The following is a 19,259-nucleotide window of genomic DNA, read 5'->3' as shown; positions in this document are numbered from 1 at the left end:
GCCCACTGAGCCCGCCGGGTGGGAGCCAAACGGCCTCAGAGGGTCCCGATGCCTTAGACTCAGTGGGGAGCAGACACACTGCGACTGCATTGAAATTCAAGAAACTAAAGCCAGGAAACGTGCGGGGAGTCAGTTTCTTCTATTCCCCCAGCCCCCCCTCCCGCCCCTCCAAGCCGGGCTCTTCCTACCAGCCCCTAAGCTCACACTGGCCCTCAGCGCCTCACCTTCCACCCTGCCCTCCCTCCTGGGCGTGGCCTCACACTTGGGACACAGCCCTTCCCTCAGCCTCTCTTGCCCATCCCCCACCCCCCTGGGTCTGAGGCATTCAAGGTCCTTTCCCAAGCCTGGCCAGGCCTTCCTTTCATTCCTGTGGGGCCAGACAAGGGCTCTGGAAAAGCCCAAAGGACCATTCATGAGGCCACATTGCCCCGGACCCAGGACATGGATGGATGGGCCCACTTCTTCATTCTCTGCCCCACCCCTCTCCTCCTTGGCCCCCCCTTTCACACTTCCCCTTCTCACCTCACAAATGGACGGTGCCCTCGCCCTTTGCCCTCCCGCCTCACCTCTCCCAGGCGCCCCACCCCGTCCAGGCAGGCCGATGCTATTGGTGCTTCTTCATTTCGGGACCCAGTTCCATATTTGTCTTTGGTGTGTCTCCTCTTCCTGGTACCGCCTTCAGTTCCTCTCTGAACCCCAGAGCCTAAGACCCAGTGCCCACAGGGAAAGGGCCATCTGTGCCCCGCCCGGCTCCTTCCCAGTCCGCCCTGGCCATAGGGCTGTTGCCCAGAGAAGGATGAAGAAGGATGTATCCAGCCATTTTCCAACCCCAGTGCCAGTTATCCCATTATCATCCCAGAGGCGAATGTGCCCTGTGCCAGTCTCTGCTCAGGACTGAGCCAACCCCTCCAACCTCCTCAGCTCCCGAAACGCCATTCACAGGAGCATGCGCATTCCTGGGGTGCCAACCATTTCTTCTCTGGGGCAGAGTCCCCCCTCCCCCACTTGATGGGGGTAGATTTATACCCTCCAATCCCGCAGAGCCCTTGGGTATAAGACTTAGGCCATTGTGTTTAGATTCGGGGAAAGGGACTGGAGGAAAGAAGAGAGGTTACGGGGATGAGAGTGTGTCTAAGTCTGAACCTCTCTCTGTCCTGAGCTGCCCGCCCCCCATGGTCACTTGAGGACAAGGAGGGACACAGTTTTGCCTTCAGCTCCAGAGACACAGAGAACAAAGGGGTGACCCTCATTTTCTTCAAGCCGGCCCCTGGTGGGGGTGTCTGCGAGCAGCTTCTATTGGAACTTTTGTTTGGATTCTGTGTACGTGTTTTTAATTTACTTAAGATGTGATGGATACAGTGTTCTCCTTTGGGGGCCGAAGTTAGCCGCTGGCCCGTCCGCGGGGAAAGGGTGGGTGCCCTCCTGCCAAGGACGCCTAGCTCAGCACTTCCCCTCCAAAGGCTGGCTTCCGGTCAGCCAGGAGACCTTGATTTAGGTCACGGCCTCTCTCCCCCGCCTAAGAGGAAAGGCAGGGCCAGGCCGGGTGCCCAAGGGCAGGGCTGTCCTCACAGGATCCACGTCCCCTCCAACCAGGGCTGGCAGCACCGTGCTGCCTAGTGGGGCCAGAGGTAGAAGGAGGTGTCTGGTTTCTCCAGCTGCTGCAGGAGGCTCTCAGGCAGGCCCTTTGCCCTAGTAAACCCTGACCCCCCGCTGCCCACCCAGGACCTCTCCTCACCATCACGGCCCCAGGTTTCCCGTCTCGGATCGCCGGCGTGGGCAGGAGGAGGACGGTGTGTTGTTTTCTGGTGCTTGTTACCACACATTGGAATAAACCGTGCTCCCAGCATTTGCCACGGAGGAGCAGAGCCTGGAGCCCCGCCGAGGATTCTTTCTCCTTCTCCCTCCCCTCGCTTTCCGTGTTTGGACAAATACCTGCATTCCCACCAACACATCCTTCTGCCCCTCTCCCCTCGGCACCCCACGCTGTAGAATCTGCAGACTGAAGAGCGGCTCCTGGTGACATCGCTCTTGGTGGCATCAATTGGTCCAAAGAGACCGGGGCTCATTAGCAAATTTAGAGACAACTCAAAAGGTGTGTGTGTGTGTGTGTGTGTGTGTGTGTGTGTGAGAGAGAGAGAGAGAGAGAGAGGCCTCCACATGCCGTCTTCATTTGTTCTCCTACCATCTGTGACCCAGACAAGCTTCCTGCCGGAGTCGAGGGGGGCCATATGCTTGCCCTCTTCACCAGAAAGGTTCTTGCTGAACCCACTTGCACCTCTCTCCCCGCTGACCGTCACAGGCTGCATTTACCTTCCCTAGAGAAATACACCTGGGCACAATATTACGTTCAACCTCACCAGGATCCTGGACACCCTAGGGGTCCTCTTGGGTTCTCCAGCTAAGATTCCCTGTCCTCAGAGATCATTCTGGAGGGGAAAGTGAGAAGGAATCTGAGAGGTCTTGAAGTCTTGGACTTATTTGCCTCCGATGCGATTCCCCCTTAGCGGAAGGCAGGACTATGGGGTGACCTGTGAGGGATGGAGGAGGAATAAGAGAATTCACATCTTTCTTCTGATGTGATGGGGAAGGGCAGGCTTTTGTCTCTTGACTGTGTGAGGGTGGAAAGAAACGTTATCAGCTGAGAAAAAGAAAGAGGTGGATAATGAAAGTCTTTCCCAGGCTTAGCAAGGGAAAGGACAGATCTGATGAGAAATCTCCCCTTCCGAGGCTCTGGTAGCAGCCCTTCCCGCGGAGAAAAATATTCTTTAGGGAAAGAAGCCAAAGTGATGGATGGAGTCAGGGTCCAGCCGGGGTTTGGGAAGAGGCAGTCCAGGGTATCGATCGCTCAGGAGGAGAGAGAGACGATCAGCAGAGAAGCTGCAAACCCGGTTCCGGGGCTGGCTCTGGCTCCGAGACAGCCTTCTGTCATCCTGACAGGTGATCTCGGTCAGCTCGCCAGGTCCGCTCCAGCCCGGACCTCGACAATCCAACCCTCTGCTCCGCACCGGGGCCGCGTGGGGTTCCCACAGAGGAGGACCCTCCCCCACGCCAACCCCTGTGTCCTTCAGCGCATCCTGCAGGCTCCCCCCTCCCCTTGCCCTTCTGATTCGCAGCGCCCACCTCCCTGCACCTACCCAGCTCGATCTACAGGGGAGCGGAGTTGCTCCGCAGCCGCCTGCCGGAGCAGAGGCGCCAGCCCGCGGGGGGCGGGGGTGCGGCTCGGGGGTGGGGGGGTGGGGAGCTGGGGCGCGTGTGCGGTGAACTTGAGAGAGTGGGGCAGCAGCAGGAAGAATGTGTGCACAGGGGTCAGGGGAGGAGGTCCTAGGGCTTTCGTCTCTTTCCCGCCCCCCATCATTGTGCATTTCCGAGGAGCTCTCGCTGCAAATTCGGTGGGCAGCGGCACCTCCCGCAGGACTACATTTCCCAGAAGGCTCTGAGGCAGCGAGGGCGCGGGGCGGGCGGCCCGCGCGGCGCCTGTGCGGAGAGGGAGCTGGGACCGGGGAGGGGGGAGGCGTGCCCGCGGCGGGGCGGGGGAGGGGGCCGCGCGGCGGCGGCGCCGGGCGGGCGCGCGTCCGCGGCGGTGATGGCGGTGCGTGAACGCGCGGCGGCAGCAATGGCCGCTCTGGAGCGGCGGGTGCCGAGTCTCGATGACTTCGCGGGACAGAGCTGGAGCTCGTGGGTGGAACGGGCCGACCTGCCCGCGGCCGACGGTGAGCGAAGCTCCCCTAGAGTCCGGGGACCCCATCCCTGTCTCCCCTCCCCCCTCCGGGTCCCCGCCAGCTGAGGGGAGCTGCCGACGGGAGCCGCCGTCCGGCTCCCCGGCCCCCCAAACAAAGGACCCACCGGGTCCTAGTGCCCGCCTGCTCCTCCTCCTCCGCGCCCCCGGGTCCTAGCGCCGGGCCTCCGCCCGCAGCCCACCCTGCCCACCTCTGCCTCTGCCGGTGCCCGATACCTGTCCCCTCGTGTGCTTGCTTTTCCCTTTCTCCTTGCTTGCTGCCCCCACTTTCCGCCCCTCCTGCACCTGCCTCGGGCTTTCCCCATCCGCAACAGTCCCCTCCACGTGTTTCCCACGCACCCCACTTCCGTGCCCTCCTCCCCTTCCCCTTGTTCTTTCGCCTTCTGCCCCACGCCTCCTGCTCCTTTTCGGCTTTTGCCTGCCGCCTGGATGCTACTGGACCCCTGCCTTCTCCGCATTCGTTCACGGGTCCATCCATCCATCCATCCATCCTCCCTGCCTCCCTCCTTCTGTCCATCCACCCATGCCTCCAACCCTGCGTCCTTTCTGGGCCTCTTCCCTAAACCCCACCTTCTCCAGGCCCCTGGTGCCTTTGGCGATGGGGCTGGCCGCCCCCCTCTCTTGATCTTTGTGCCCTGGGCCCCAGGGAGCACCTGGCCTCGCGGCCTTTTGAGGTGACAGCGGGCATCACGCCCCTGAAGAAGTTTGCAAGTGAGAAGAGGCAGCGGAGGAGGACCGCTCCATGCGGTCTCTGATGACACTTGTCCTCCTCCGAGACTGGACTCCCTCCCTGCTCAGTTCTGTCCATCACTGCGTTCTCACCCACTGGAGCGTGGGAGCGGCCCCTGCTCCTCACCCGCCACTCCTCACATCTGGAGGTGACATAAGACTGTCACCCGTCTTCTCCGCCTCGCAAGGGGCAAGTCTGTTAGCAGGCGTCACACACAGACCTCCGGGGAGCCCTGGCCACCCGGACTGTCCCATGCCGGGTGGGCGAGGATGGGGCCATTGTCAGGGTCTGGGTGCATCGAGAACCGGAAATGGAATCAGCCGGGTTTGGTGCCTCAGAATTGATTTTTTTTTTTTTCCCCTCCCAAGGGACAGGGAGGGGGCGTCGTGGAGGGAGGGGAGAGGAGTCAGGTAGGGGGATGGGGCCGGAGCTGCTTTGCACAGCTAAGATGTTTTTGTCATCCGCCCGGAAAGTGAGAGGTACCAGGGCAGCCCTTGCCCAAGACCCCCCTAAAGAAGGACGGGGCTTGCACCCCTGACCAACCAAGGGGACTTGGGAGGTGCCAGAGGGCCCCGAGACAGCAGCTGCTCTGCCCTGTGGCCGTGCTCCCAGTGCGGGACCGGGAAGCGGGGTGTAACTCTGACAATGCCATGGCAACCCAGGTGGAGCAAGATGGAGTTCATGGGGATGGGGACCGGGGAGAGTTTCTGTTTGGGATGCCATGGCATAGCAGAGAGGACCCAAGTCGCAAGAAGGGACTCCAGGACCCTCAGTAAAATGCCTTCCCCCCTGAAGTGTTTCCCACTTACGCGGGGAAGATAGTGACTCGCAGTCACCCCAGTACTTGTCCGTGGACCCTGACCCTCCCCTCGGGGTCTCTAGGAAAGGTGGCAGGGGCCCTCCCAAGGGCACCAGTTCCTTCTGGAAGTAGCAGATGGGGGAAGAGTGAGCCACCGAAGGTTCCCCAGGCGGTGCTGAGCATCAGGATCTGGTCAGGGAATGTGGGCTTAAAGCTTGCTGAGGGGCCCGTGTCTGCAGGCCCTGGGCGGGTAGGAGGTAGATGGGCTTCTGGGGAGGAGGTGGTCCTTCTGAGCTGCGTTTCTCCTCCAGGGGCTGAGCTGGAGGAGACCAACAAAAGCACCAAGAAGTTGGATGCCATGACTCTCATCAAAGAAGGTGGGAGTCAGGACCACGTGGCCCTCTTCCCCCACCTCCCGGGAGGTGGCTGTTTGGTGGGGGGGGGCAGGGGGCGGGCAGGTCTGGGATCCTCTCTCTGACAGGTCTGAGTCGGCCCATTGGCCTGGCTGCTGGCACCTGTCGTAGGAGACCCACTCCCCCGAAAGCCCACGTTCTTAGGGAGCCTCCCGCAGGAAGGGAGGGGAAGTGCTCCCCGGTCTCACAGGGGAGCCCTGGGGTCCCCAGCCGGGTGATCAGGGCTCCTGTCATTGCAGACATGTCCATCTTCGGGCACTGCCCCGCCTACGACGACTTCTACCTGGTTGTGTGTAACCACTGCAGCCAAGTGGTGAAGCCTCAGGCCTTCCAGAAGCACTGCGGTGAGGAGCCCGGGGCGGAGCAGCGGGCCGAGGTGGGGGTGGGGGTGAGGGGTGGGGGTGGGGGTGGGGGCAGGAGGGACCCCCCCAGGACAGGGTCAGCGGGGAGGCCTGTGTGTAAGGGCGGGCGGCCTTGGGGGCAGGGAGGACCTGGGGGTGGCTGCATAGATGGAGGCAGGTCGGGGTTAGCGTTTGAGCAAACTCCCAACAGTTCTTCCCAGTGGAGCTCAGGGGAAGAGCTAAGACATCCAGGGAGCCGGGCCCTGGAATTTTGAGTCCCGGAGGCTCTGGTTCCGAGGGGAAGGAGGCCCGTTTGGGATCTAAACTCCGGGTTCTCGGAGCCGAGTCTGTGCGCAGGGTGAGCAGGGCGGGAAGGAGGCAGCCGGCTACTCACCTCCGTTGCTCTCTCCGCCTCCCGGTGACAGAAAGAAGACATGGGCCCCTCAGCAAGCTTTACGCCCGGGCCCCACCCCCACCTCCAGCCCCCGCCAGCTCTCAGAAATGCCATGTAGTGAATGGGCAGGGCCCAGCTTGTAGGGCCCCAGGTTCCACCAAAACCTCCTCCAGGGAGAAGGGCCAGGGGTCCCGGAGCCGTGGCCACCCACCTCCTGAGAAGAGCCAGAAGGACAACCTCTGGTAAGGAGAGGCTGGAGGCGCCCAGAGACCCTGGCGGGTCTGGGGAGGGAGGGGCTGCCAGAGGGGGCAGCGGGGAGAGGGGGGGACACGGGCGGGAGAGGGGGGCACTCGACGGGCACCGCTTGCAGCAGGAGGCAGCCAGCTCCATCGGCAGCCCCTCCCGGGTGCTCCAGGGACTAGGGGTCCCCCCTCCCATGCCCTGCACCCAGGCCCAGCCCGGTCCCGTCCACCCTCTCCCCGCAGCCTGTTCGTGCCCGTGGTGAATCTGGAGAAGATGTCTGGCCTCCCCAAGCCCGACGGCCCCGGCGTCAGGGTGGCCCCGCCCCCCGCCTTCCTCAGCCCGCCCGGCGGCCTCCCCAAGGACGCCCCCGGGAAGCCCCCCGCGGCGCCCCCTCCGAAGGAGCCTCCCGGCAGAGAGAGCGGCAGGATGCCCCCCGGCGAGGGCCCCGGTCACCGGGCGGAAGGCAGCCCCCCTGAAAAGGAGCCTGCTGCGGCCAGGCTGCCCCCCAAGACCCACCGGAAAGTGGCTCGTGAGTAGCCGTGGTTTGGGGGGTCCTGATGGAGGAGGGGCAGAAAGGAGGGGGCCCGCCGTCACAGGCGGCCCGAACCCCTCGCCACCTCCTGACGTGGGCACGTGTGACCTGCCTGCTCTGCGGGAAGCTCCCCTCCAGCCGGGTCTCCCGGCCGAGGCTGCAGGAGGCTGTGCCCGCTGGGGAACTGACTCTTCCTCACCTGGGCTCTGCCCGCCTGTCCCCACCCAGCCCAGGCACCGGCACCTCCACAGCCGGCCCCTGGCCCCCCGGATGTCTGTGGGGGCTTCTGTGTGTGGATATGCGCTGCCCTGTTTGGGGCTTGGAGTCCCCTAAAGGAGGGCCTGGGCTGCGAACGGGGCCAGCGGAGAGCAGCTGGTGCCGGAGGTGTTTCTCAAGGCGCTGCCGTCCTGCACTGAGGGGTGGAGATGGGGGGCGGGGGCTCTTGGGCCGAGGCCCAGCTGGCCTCCGGCCTCCTGGACGTGCCCCGGAGACTCACGGAAACCGCTCTCCCCACAGGGAAGGAGTGCGACCTCAACAGGCAGTGTGGGGTCCTAAACCCGGAGACCAAAAAGATCTGCACCCGCCTGCTCACCTGCAAGGTAACCCTCCCGCCGCCCAGGGAGGGCGGGCGGGCGGCACAGCCCTGGGCCCCGGGCCGGGAGAGGAATGGACCCAGCTCCAGGGATGGGGGTGAAGCCCAGGCCGGACAGGGGGAGGGGCGGCCGCCCGCAGTGGGCCTGGCGTGGGGGCAGCGGGCAGGGGGTGGCTTCCAGGGCCCCCGATCCCAAGGAGGGTTCCGGGCCCGCGGGGGAGTGAAACGAAGACACGCAGACAGCCCCGCAAGCACACTCACATCCCCTCTCTCTCCGCTTGCCCAGGCCAGAGCACACCGCTGCCCCTCACCCCTGCTCAGCTCACACCCCCTCCCCACCCCTCCATCCTGCTGTGTTCTAGATCCACTCGGTGCATCAGCGCCGGGAGGTCCAGGGCCGGGCCAAGGACTTCGACGTGCTGGTGGCAGAGCTGAAGGCCAGCTCCCGCAAAGGGGAGTCCCCGAAGGAGAAGAGCCCAGGGCGCAAGGAGCCGGCTCCCGAGCGCCCCTCCCAGGAGCCCCCGCCCTCAGCCCCGGTGGCGGCAGCAGCGGTTGCTCCCAGCAGCACCTTCCCTGCGCGTGCCAAGCAGACCTATCCCTACTGTGCGCTGCCCAGGTACGTCCCGGAGCCCACCGCACCTCCCCCGGGGACACGCGGCCCCGAGCCACCAGGGACCCCTGGAGACAGGTGCACCTACCTCATCACGCCCCGAGAGCGGGGGAGGGAGCCCCAGTGGGTGCGGAAGTAGGAGACTCCCCGTTTCTAACAAGCCTCCCCCCACCCGGTGCCCCTGCCTCCGGCGTGCCAGTTCCAACAGCCAGGATGAAAACGGTGTCCCAGCTGCTTCCGACGGGCCAGCACTCGGAACGGGGGAGCCGGCAGGGTCCGGGAGCTGAAAGGGTCAGGGCCCTGGGCGAGGCGGTCCTACTGTGTATTCATTCGCTGGCCCCTTCGTGTGCAGAGGCTGCGCCGGACCCTGGGGAGAGCCCGCCTTGCGGAAGGAGACACACACGCCTCTCTGCCTGTAACGCGGGCAGACACGAGACGCAGGCTCAGCTCCCAGACAGGCTCCCAGGAATGTGTGATGCGAGAAGGGGGTTGAGAGAATGGACGGGGCGGACCCGAGCTGGGTGCAGTTAAGCTCAGAAGATTTTCTGGAGGAGGCGAATCTGGAGCAGATTTCCCCCAAGGAGGCAGGGCCTGGGAAGTGAAGGGCTGGGGAGAGAATCCCCCGGGAGCCGGGAGCCGCAGCCCCTGATCTCTGCCTCTCGCCCTGTGAGCTCTGTCGTTCCCTCCCTTCCTCTCCTCCCTTCCTCTTTGTCTGGCGGCTCCGCAGGGCGTCTGCCCTGGCTTGTGGAGCTGGGCGGGCTCAGGGATGCCCCCACCCTGACCCCCGGCCGGCCGTCCCGTGGCCCTCACATCCCCTTTGGCCCTTCCAGGTCCCGGGCCTCCTCTGAGAGTGAGGTGGACGATGAAGGCCCCTGTGGTGGTGATGGGGACCCAGGCCTGTTCCCCTTCCCCCTGCCCCGGGGTGGGGCCCAGGCCTCCAGCGAGGACAGTGAGGAGGAGGGGCCTTCCGATGACCTCCACCTCCCCCCTGACTGCCATTATGCAACCCGGCCCCCCAGGCCACAGGCGGTAAGGACCCGGGGCGGGGCCCGGGTGGGGGTGGCCCAGCCCTCCCTGCCCACGTGCGCAGGGGGGTCAGATGGTGTGTGCAGGTAGGTGCCCGCCCCCTGCAGCTCAGGCCCACTGATCCGTGCCTTCCCTCCGTCTCCAGTTCTGCACCTTCGGGAGCCGGCTAGTGAGTCCGGGCTGCTACGTGTTCAGCCGCAGGCTGGACCGGTTCTGCTCGGCGCTGAGCTCCATGCTGGAGCGGCACCTCAGCTCACACATGTGGAAGTGAGTTTCCCGGCTCGGAACCTCCTCCCAGGCCCCGGCCTGCCTGGGCCTCCGAAGCCCCGGCTCTCCACATAGATGTGGCTTGGCCGCGGGCCAGGAAGACCCGGCTGCAGGGAAGGGGTGGGGGCACTTGGCAACCAGGAGCCGGACTGACGCAGGGCGTGAATGGGGGTCTGGGAGTGACTCACTCTCAGCCATACTTCTAGCACCTTTTGGGAGACTTGGATTAGGGGACGCTCAAACATGGAAGAGGATGTTCTTAACGGGTCTCTATCCCAGCTCATTCCTGCTGTCTATCCCTGTGCCTTCTCCCTAACCCTCAGTTCCAGCGTCTGCCAGCAGATGGCAGCACGGCCGGAGCTCTGGGCCGTTTCTCGCAGGGCGGGCGGACGGGGCAGAGGCTGGTGTGTGCTGGGAGAGGCCCTCTGGTTTGCTGGACATGACCGTGGTGCTCCTTCTCTTTCTGCTGCAGGAAGATCCCGCCAGCAGCCGAGCCTCCATCCCACCTGGCCAGCGCCCCCCTCCCGGCTCCCCCGAGCCCCGCCTCTATGGGCAGCTGCCCCCACCTTCCAGGCCCGCCCCCCAGACCTGCTTGCCCGGCGTCCACGCCCCTCACCAAGGACAGCCTGGTCCCCAGCTACCCTGCCGGCTCCCCCAGCGTGGCAGCCGCCTGCAGCCAGGCGGAGTGCACGGGCGGCAGCCAGGCCATCACCTCGCCGCTGCCTGCCAACACGCCCTCGCCGTCCTTCAGCAAGCTCCCGCCGACCAAGGCCAGCAAGTCGTCCAAAGGCAAGGACGGGGCCGAGGCGGAGGCTGCGCCCTCCCGGAAGCGGAAGCTGTCCCCCGGCCCCACGACTTTCAAACGGACCTGCGTCCTGGAGCCCGCGGGCAAGGGCAAGCCGGCCGGCTGCCGGGGCCTCTCGGCCAAGACCAAGACCGCGCTGGGCGCGGGGCTCAACGGGACGGTGGGGCCGAGGGTGAAGCGGGCGGGGCCGCCGGACGGCCGGGGCTCCCCTCACCGGCCTCCCACGCCGGACAGCCAGGGCCCGGCCGGACACCCAGCCAAGGCCCTGCCGGGCGGCTGCCTCTCCGAGGAGGAGGCGGCCAAGAAGCGGAAAAACCTGGCCACGTACTGCCGGCCGGTGAAGGCCAAGCACTGCCCGGCGGGCGCCCCCGCCGACGCGGCCTGCCCCGTGCGCCGCAAGAAGCCGGGGCCGGCCCTGGCCTTCGAGGAGAAGGTTTCTGCACTGAAGGTACCCGCCCCGCTCCCCGCAGGGCCGGGCAGCGCGGGGCAGTGCGGGGGAGGGCGGAGAGCGCAGCGGGAACCGGACACGGACCGGTGCTGAGCGAGTGAGCGTGCGGGGAGGGGGATCAGCTCACTGCTGGGCGACCCCGGCGTTCCCTTCAGGAGCCTCTCCCTGCCTCAGCCCAGTCCCCGAGGCCGAGGAGCTGCTGCCTCTGCCTCCCCCTCCCGCACCCCCTTCGGCTGTCCTCAGAGGCCCCTCTCTGAGCTCCCTCTGCCCCCGAAGGAAAGGACGTTTGTCTCCAGGAGCTCTGAGAGAGGTTTGGGCGCGGGGCTGAGCTTGGGCCTGGAGCTGTGGCCTCAGCGCCGCACAGCGGGGTGCTGGGCCCATCTTGCTCACGGCTTTAGCCTCTGGGCATCAGCATGGAGGGGCAGAGAGCACGGGTGCCCACTTGCACACATACCCACTTCCAGGTTTTCGGGTGCCAGGCAAGTGTTCCGGGGTTTCTGGGGAAGCCAGCAGCCAGCTCTCCTATTTCTGCCCCCCCCCCCTCCTCTGTGGATGGAGCCCTGGCGTTGCATGGAACTGTCCATAGGTTCTCAGCCAGCAGGGAGTTACTGGAATGGGAAGAGGGTGGCCTCGGGGTTTAGGCACAGGCCAGATGCACACCAACACCTCTGGTACGTGTGTGTGTGTGTGTGTGTGTGTCACCTGCCCGGGGCCCGAGTGTGTGTGGCTGCTCTCCAGGCCGGCCCTGCGGGCTGGCTCTCCGCCTCCTCTGGGCCCCGCTCTGCCCACCGGGCCGGAGGGAGGAGCGAAGCCTCAGCTCTGTGCTCCACGCAGGCGGCCGAGCGGGAGGGCTGGAGGCCCCCAGCCTGACCCTGTCTCTCGCCTCTTGTCTCCCTGCAGTCAAAAGCCCATTAACGAGAAAGTGCCTGCCGCCGCGACGGAGCCGCCAGCACCTCCTCCCTCCAGATCCGGGCCCCCGGCTGCTGCCGCTTTTTATAACTTTATATTATTTTTTTTAAGAAAAGAAAAAAAAAAACCTCTTTAAAATACCTCAAGACTGTCTCCCTGTTCTGTGGCTGCTAAGAAAGATATAAAAACAGAAACCTAGAAAAGGGAGGGGGAAATGTCTAACAAAACGAGTGTCCTTCCTGTCCCCGGCTCCACCCCAGGAGGCTGAGGTGACAGAGAGACAGCCTCCCTCTCTCTGTCCCCTGGAACAATGTGGAAATGGCCGGGGTGCGCGTCCCTGGGGAGTCTGCTTTCCAGGCTGGGGGATGAGGCATGGCTCTGAGCCGGCAGAACCCTGAACCCTGATCCCAGAGCTGCCACCAGGCCTGGTGGGCAGGGAGCTCGTTGGAGAGGAGCCACACCTCTGGTTCTGCTCTCGGGTCACTGCCCTGAGGGTCTGTGGGGTCGGCCTGTGGTCCTTTCGTGGTCTCTCTGCAAGCCTGGGCCTCCATCGCGCCTCCGAATTCCCGCTTCCTTCCTTCAGCCGTGCCAGCCTCTGACCAGCAGCCCCTCTTCACTGCAGGAGCTCAAATCGAGTTGGTAACTTCTCAGAACGTCCCTGTCTGTCTGGGCCTCTCCCTGGCCATCGGGTTTGCCCTGAAGGAAAGGGGATAGCTCTCCCAGGGACGCCTCCTCCAGCCGAACCGCACCTTTCTGGGAGGCAGGCGGGGAAGTGGTGTGATCACAGGACTGCCGTGGTGTGGGAGGCCCGGTCCCTTAGGATCGCCCGGCTCCCCGGGGCCGAGCAGATGGTGTGGAGGCGGCTGGCGCTGCGGGTGCCCTAGTTCCGCTCGCCTCGCTGGGGACAGTGATTGTGCAGATCGAGGATCATCGGCTGTCGGCCCTCACGCCTGAGCTCACTTGGGTGCAGGGCACCGTGTTCCCCTCGTCCTTTCCTTTTCCTCTCCTCCGCCGTCAGGCAGGCAGGGATCTTATTCCCTTAACCGTAAGGCTTAACATGACAGAGGAGGATGGATGGAGGAGAAGGTGGGCAGCCAGGGAGTTCCAGTGTTGACTGGCTCCAGGTTCGTGGTTCAGTGTAGCCAACTTGTGACTTGGGGTTTGGGTGAAATTCCCGCCGCTACCGGAGACACCGGCCCTTGGAGACAAAGGTCCTGAGAGGCTGGCTTAGACACCCCGCGCGCCGGGAGCTGTCCAGTGCCCTGCGCCCGCGGGGTCCTCTGTGCGGCTCGCTTTCCCCCCGGCCCCCAGAGGGCGCTGTGGGCGCGCCCGCCGCACCGCCCGCCGGGCGTCCGGGGCGGAGCCTCCCGCGGCCGCGGCGCCGGGAGCTCGCAAACCCGGAACACGCGCTCGGGCGGCCGGGAGCTGCGCGCCGGTCCGGCCCGGCCATGCAGAGCCTGGAGTTGGGTTTGGTTCCCGCTCCAGCGAGGGAGCCGAGACTGACCCGCTGGCTGCGGAGAGGCAGCGGGGTCTTGGCGCACCTGCTGGCTTTGGTCTTCACCATCTTCCTGACGGTGCTGTCCCGGCCGGGAACCAGTGAGTGCGGGCGGGCGGGGCGGGGCGGGGCGGGGCCGTGAGATGGGCGGGGCCGGGAACCAGTGAGTGCGGGCGGGGCGGGGCGGGGCCGGGAGATGGGCGGGGCCGGGAACCAGTGAGTGCGGGTGGGCGGGGCGGGGCGGGGGCGGGGCCGAGATGCTGGAGGGGCTGCCTGTGGGAGGGGCCTCGGAGTGGGGACCACTATGGAGGGATGGACTGGGGAGGGGTAGTCGTGGCCGGTGGGACAGAGCCCTGGGTGCTGGGGAGGAGATGCAAACGGTGGCAGCGAGCTCCCTGGTTCCTCATAAGCAGAGCCTTCGTGGAGGGTCCAGTCCGGGGGGCACTGGGCGGACAGCTGCGAGGTGCCCCGTGGGAAGCCAGGGGAACCGGTGTGGGTTCAGCCTCGTGGTGGCTCACTCTCACCTTGGCTGCTCCACTGTGCCCTGATTCCCGGTCAGGGCGGGACAGCACCCTGACCTGTCTCCGTAGGCAGGTGCCCTGGGCTCCGGCCAGCCTCAGGGGCAGAAACAATGGTGCCCGCGTCAGTCTGTTCTCTTTGGCTCCTAGGTCTTTTCTCCTGGCACCCTGTTTTCATGGCCTTGGCGGTGAGTTTGGGCTTCCTTACGCAGCTGATTGGTTTGGCTCCGTCCCCGGGGGAACGTCCAGCCCGCAGAGGGCCCAGCCGCCGCCTCCAGCTTTCCCTGCGGCCTGTGGGAGTGAGAGGGCGGGGCCGGGCCAGGTAGTCCGTGGGGGCGGCAGGCATGGGAGGTATTTCTCCACCGCGGCCTGGGCGGAGGACGTGGGAGCGGGAATATCCAGCCACTCCTCCCCCCACATTCAGGAGGAAGTTTTTTGACATTGGTTGTTTCCATTGGCCCAGAAACCGGAGTCACTGCCTGAGGGCAGGCGGGGGGAGCGGGGACTTGCACGTCAGCCCCAATGACAAGCGACTTTCGCTCAAGTGCGGACTCCCGACGGTGCCCAGCCGTGTGGGCCCGTGTGGGCCCGTGGGGCAGGAGGTCCCGGTGGGAGTTCTTCAGCCCCCACCCATGTCCCGGCCTGGACGTAGGAGAGAGCACCTCCCTGTCCTCAGACGCCCCCGCCGGCCTCCGGGCTCACCCACCCTCTCTTGTTCGCAGTTCTGCATCTGCATGGCCGAGGCCATCCTCCTCTTCTCGCCCGACCACTCCCTGTTCTCCTGCTGCTCCCGGAAGGCCCGGATCGGACTGCACTGGGCAGGGCAGGCCCTGGCCCTCCTCTGCGCGGCCCTGGGCCTGGGCTTCATCGCGGCCAGCCGGACGCGCAGCGAGCTGCCCCACCTGGCGTCCTGGCACAGCTGGGCGGGGGCCCTGACGCTGCTGGCCACGGGCGGCCAGGCGCTGTGCGGGCTCTGCCTGCTCTGCCCCCGGGCCGCCCGAGTCTCCAGGGTCGCCCGCCTCAAGCTCTACCACCTGACGGGCGGGCTGGTGGTCTACCTGATGGCCACGGTGACGGTGCTCCTGGGCATGTACTCGGTGTGGTTCCAGGCCCAGATCAAAGGCGCGGCCTGGTACCTGTGCCTGGCGCTGCCCCTCTACCCCGCCCTGGTGATCATGCACCAGATCTCCAGCTCCTACCTGCCCAGGAAGAAGACGGAGATACTCTGACTCCGGCCGGCACCCTGGCCTTGGGCTTCAGGGGTCTGTCTGGTGGCCCTGAAGGGTAGGGCTTTTATAACCTCTGGCTGGGCTGACGGGGGACTCGGCGGATCGAAATGGGGAGACGTCCTGGGTGCAAGTAACAGGTGATGGGGCGCTGGGTCCTGAGCCTCCACGCCGGACGGGAGCCAGGAGGGCTGGGTGCTGGTGGTGATGGTGGTGATGGTGGTGATTGATGGCGGGGGCGTGCCTGCTGGAGGGTTGGGTTCCTGCCGGTAGGAAGGCAGCTGTGGCCCCTGGAGTCGCCCCTGAGGAAGCTCCTGGTGGGGCGGACAGAGCCCACGGGCTTGTCTGTGGGCTGAGGTCCTCGTAGGCTCTGCTGGGTGACCTTATGCAAGTCCCGTGTCTCAGGAGCTGGCGTCCGTGTCTGTGTGAGGAGTGTTGCCGAGTGGCCTCTGACACCCCGGGTCGGTGAGGCTGACCACCCAGCACCCCCTCCAGTGCTGGACCGGGGCTGGACCCCTTAGGAGACTCAGGATGCCATTCTTACCTCCGTGATCCCCTTTCCACCCCGGAGGGACAGACCTGCCCCCGGGGCCTGGCAGGAATCTCTGCCGATTGGACCCCAGACCGGGCACAAGGGGTCCGGTGCTGTGGAGGGAAGGGGCCCGGGTGGGGATCTCTGGAACTCCGACACAGCAAAGACACTAACGTCACTTTAAAGCCACGGGAGAGCCCTGGCCGGTGTGGCTCAATGGATAGAGCACCTGCCTGTGGACTGAAGGGTCGGGGGTTCGAATCCAGTCAGGGTCACATACCTCAGTTGTAGGCTTGATCCCCCAGCCCTGGGCGGGGCACGTGCGGGAAGCAACCAGCCAATGTGTCTCTCTCACATGGCCGTTTCTCTCCGTGCGTCTCTCCCCCTCCCTTCCTCTCTCTCTAAAAACCAATGGGAAGCTGTCCTCGGGCGAAGGTGACCAAAAATAAAAACAAATCGCACAAAGCCGTGGGAGAGTGGACAGGCGCTGCTGCACCCCCGCCTCGGGCTCCTGCTGGGCCACGGGGTCCCCTCGGGCTTGAGGGCTGAGGACAGGGCTGTGCTCCTCCCCGGATGCCCAGTCTTGGTGGCCACGTTGCCCTGGGCACCCCGCGTTTTGCCCTCCTCGGGCTCAGCTTCGCACCTTAGCAGCCAGCGCTGGGCAGCTGTCCCGAAGCTCTTAGAACAAGGTGGGAGCCGGGGTGCGGGGCGGGGCTCCTGTGACCTCGGAGAGGCCCCTCCGCCTCATCGCCCACGTCTTCCTCTCTGTCGTCTCCTGCCAGCCCTCTGGCCCAGCAGGGGGTCAGGGCTGAGTCTGGTGCCAGCTGGCACGGGAGGGCGGCCCTGGTCCCTGCAGAGACCCCCTTGTTCCGCGTGGAAAGCAGCTCCGCAGGCTGCCCTCCGGTGCAGGCGCCAGGCCAGCGAACCGCCATCCGGCCCCTTAGGGAGAGGGGATCTCCCTAGTTCAGTGTTTCCCAAACCTCTGACATGTGTGCACCCCTTCTGTAATTTCCGTAACGCTGAGCGCCCCTCGTACTCACGAGAACGTAGAATTAGGCGCAGCTAAGCACGGTGCAGTGCATATCCCCGCCAAACTCCGGTGCAACGTGTACCCCCACCAAACTCTTCCCGTACCCCTGGGGGTGCGAGTACCACACTTTGGGAAACACTGCTAGGTCATGGCTTGAGCGCAGAGGGCTGGCCCAGGAGAGCTGGTGTGGAGCCAGTGGTAACCGCTTGTGGGGCCCGGGAGGCCTGGGGGGCGGGAGCTGGGGCCCCAGGTCCCGGGACCAGGGGAGGTGTTCCTAGGTGGCAGCATTGGGGGGTCCCGCCTCTCTGGGCGGCTCAGAAGCAGGGACGTGGGGTGACTCCGCAGAACAGGATGGGACCACACGGGCAGAGGCATCCCCGAGGGGGCTCCCCGGGCGCCTCCTGGTCGCTGGGCCCCTCCCGGGAGCTCTGCGGACCTAGGCAGGCGGGGTCACCTCGATCGGGCTCCCCACGGCCTCTCCTCCCACACAGCCAGCGCCGGAGTCAGTCCCGTCTGCAGCGGGGGGAGGGCCGTGCGGTCCCCGCTTCGTCTGAGAGCCCCCCCCCCAAAGGAGAGCGGCGCCTGCTGAGGTGCCCTCCTCCCAGGGGGCTCCGGGCGGGGGGCGGGGGCGGGGCGGGCGGCTGCCAGCCGGCAGTCTGCGGGGGCCGCGCCAGCTGATGTCTATTCCCGGCCCGGGAGGAAGGGGGCGTCGCTTACATTCTGCGCGGAGAAGGGCCCGCAGCTGTCGCCTCTCCGCCCGCCCGGAGGCCAGGAGGGCAGGGCCGGGCGAGGAGGCGCAGGTGGCCTGTGGGGCGGGTGGGACTGCAGTGCCGGGAGCAGGTCGCCAGGAGGAGCCTTTGTTCCCTGCTGGCCAGCTTGTGCGGGGCCTCCCTCCCTTCCCCACCCTTTCTCTCCTCTCCCCTCCCCACCCCTCCCCTCTGCCTCTCTCCCTCCTCCACCACCTGCCCTCACATCCTGGGCAGCAGCGGGACAGCCCTCAGCCCTCCGTGCCGGGCGCCCAGCCTCCCGCTGGGAGCTCGGTGGCTGCCGCCCCGTGTGCCTCCTCTTCACGGCTCTGCCCCCACCTCCCACATCCCCCACCCAGGCACGAGCCCGGCACCTGGGGAAGAGGCAGGGCCTCGGGGAGAGGCAGGTGGCTGTCCTTCTTCCTTGGCCCCTGACTAAGGAAAGCCTGGTCACCCTTTAAAAAAAAAGGTCAGGGTGCTCAACTTAAAAGAAGCGAAGAAGCATGTCATCTGCACAGATTTGCCGATCAGCTCACGAAGTCCTGATTCCAAATACGATGGTGACGTTCAAACTCAGCCTCGAGGACGTTAGAAATAGAGGAGTGTTTGTGTTCAATGGATTGCCATTCTGGGTTCAGGTGCCCCCGCCCCCATCTTTCCCGGGGCCCCCCGCCCCGGAGCCGCTCCGGGGCGGGGCGGGTGGGGGTGCCCGTGAACGGTGGGAGCCTCGCCTTCTGGGCCCTGCAGCTGCATCCGCGATGGGAGGGCCGGCACCTCCTGCCAGCCCGGGCCTCCTCTCCCCACCCCTCTCGGGCAGACCACCCGCCCCACGCCCTGCCTCTGGCCTGTCCCTCCTTCCTCCTCTCCTTCCTCCTCGTTCCCCACCCCCGCCCCCGCAGGGCTGCCATGGGGCTTGTTTCCCAGCCTCCCTGCGGGAGAGCCAGCTGGCAGCCGAGCCGGGATCTGTTCCGAGTTAACAGTGATCATTAGCTGAGCGTGCGGGGCGCTCGGCTCCAGACCTCCAAGCACTGAGGCTGCGGCAGTCAGTGCCCCCTTCCCGGCTTCCGGCCAGTGTCCCCAAGGAGCAGGGAGCGGAGTCAGGACCCCCAGGTCCTCTGAGTAGCCGTAAGGCCTCTCGCCTGACCAGGGTCCAGACGCGGGGACCGCGTGCGTGCCCCCCCGGGAGGTAGGGTGTGTGCGCCTGCTGACCCTCACCGGCTAGTCCTCCCCTTCCCTCTGTGTCCCCAGCCTCAGAGGACGCCCTGGTCCTGAGCCCTGACCTCAGCCTTCCCGGCGGCCCTGCAGGTGGGGGAGCAGGAGGCTCCCAGGGCGCGTCTGGTTGGCAGGGTGCATGGGTCCGAGGTGAGCGGTGGGCTGGCCGGGAGCGAACACGCCTGCCGCCCTGGTTTCCTCGGAACATGCGTGTGGCCTGTGCTAATCACTCCCTTGGCCACGCAGCCAGGGCAGGAGGCGTGCGTGTTAAGAGACGCTGAAGGTTCAAAGCATTAAACACGTGTGAACTGGTGGGGCTTCTGCGTCCGTCCTCCCCTCTCCCTGCCGGGCCCGGCTCTGCCCGCCGAGGGAGGCAGTCAGCCGTCCCGGGTCATGGCACTCGGACCCGGCCTCCGAAGGGCTGTCCGCCGGCCACCGTGGGAGCACACAGAGCACACACCGTGGGAGCACACAGAGCACACACCGTGGGAGCACACAGACGCACGGACGTCTCCTCCCGGATGCAAGGTCGGCGCTCACCCTCCTGCGGGGAGCACCACCAGGGCTGTGACCCAGCACCGGCCCGCCGCCCGCCTGGCGGCTCCGAGTCCGGGCGCCGATGGGAAACCAGGAGCCGGGAGTCGGTTCCCCTGGG

The 19,259-nt window shown here is 65.9% G+C and overlaps 3 protein-coding genes across 3 annotated transcripts in view; all 3 read left to right on the top strand.

The window, feature by feature from the left end:
• SYPL2 (synaptophysin like 2) overlaps nt 1–1,871 on the top strand; it is a 14,817-nt gene extending 12,946 nt beyond the window's left edge. The window contains 1 exon segment of the mRNA XM_084866287.1: nt 1–1,871. This exon segment is cut by the window's left edge and continues 668 nt beyond it. The gene's annotated coding sequence lies outside the window, so the exon portion shown is untranslated.
• Nucleotides 1,872–3,523: 1,652 nt separating this feature from the next.
• Nucleotides 3,524–11,985, top strand: ATXN7L2 (ataxin 7 like 2). Its single transcript, XM_084866204.1, has 11 exons — nt 3,524–3,710; nt 5,577–5,642; nt 5,918–6,022; nt 6,445–6,655; nt 6,899–7,185; nt 7,705–7,787; nt 8,143–8,396; nt 9,221–9,419; nt 9,562–9,683; nt 10,156–10,936; nt 11,837–11,985. Exons 1-11 carry the CDS (start codon nt 3,584–3,586, stop codon nt 11,849–11,851), a joined length of 2,250 nt encoding a protein of 749 aa, XP_084722330.1. The 5' UTR covers nt 3,524–3,583; the 3' UTR covers nt 11,852–11,985.
• A 1,093-nt stretch (nt 11,986–13,078) lies between these two features.
• CYB561D1 (cytochrome b561 family member D1) lies at nt 13,079–19,068 on the top strand. The gene is made up of 3 exons (XM_084866306.1): nt 13,079–13,441; nt 14,009–14,046; nt 14,581–19,068. The coding sequence occupies exons 1-3, from the start codon at nt 13,294–13,296 to the stop codon at nt 15,085–15,087; spliced, it is 693 nt and encodes a 230-aa protein (XP_084722432.1). The 5' UTR covers nt 13,079–13,293; the 3' UTR covers nt 15,088–19,068.
• Nucleotides 19,069–19,259: the final 191 nt, after the last annotated feature.

This window comes from Pipistrellus hanaki, assembly GCF_964339955.1.
Source record: "Pipistrellus hanaki genome assembly, chromosome: 18".
Taxonomy (NCBI): Eukaryota; Metazoa; Chordata; class Mammalia; order Chiroptera; family Vespertilionidae; genus Pipistrellus; species Pipistrellus hanaki.
The sequence above is the reverse complement of the archived record's forward strand: the minus strand, read 5'-3'. Positions and strand labels throughout refer to the sequence as shown.

Excerpts from the sequence above, each read along its gene's own strand:
- ATXN7L2 (XM_084866204.1), top strand. The coding sequence starts at position 3,584 with ATGGCGGTGCGTGAACGCGCGGCGGCAGCAATGGCCGCTCTGGAGCGG. Across the intron at positions 6,023-6,444 it reads GGCCTTCCAGAAGCACTGCG|AAAGAAGACATGGGCCCCTC; the intron begins GTGAGGAGCCCG and ends TCCCGGTGACAG. Across the intron at positions 7,186-7,704 it reads GACCCACCGGAAAGTGGCTC|GGAAGGAGTGCGACCTCAAC; the intron begins GTGAGTAGCCGT and ends CTCTCCCCACAG.
- CYB561D1 (XM_084866306.1), top strand. The coding sequence starts at position 13,294 with ATGCAGAGCCTGGAGTTGGGTTTGGTTCCCGCTCCAGCGAGGGAGCCG. Across the intron at positions 13,442-14,008 it reads GCTGTCCCGGCCGGGAACCA|GTCTTTTCTCCTGGCACCCT; the intron begins GTGAGTGCGGGC and ends TTTGGCTCCTAG. Across the intron at positions 14,047-14,580 it reads CTGTTTTCATGGCCTTGGCG|TTCTGCATCTGCATGGCCGA; the intron begins GTGAGTTTGGGC and ends TCTTGTTCGCAG.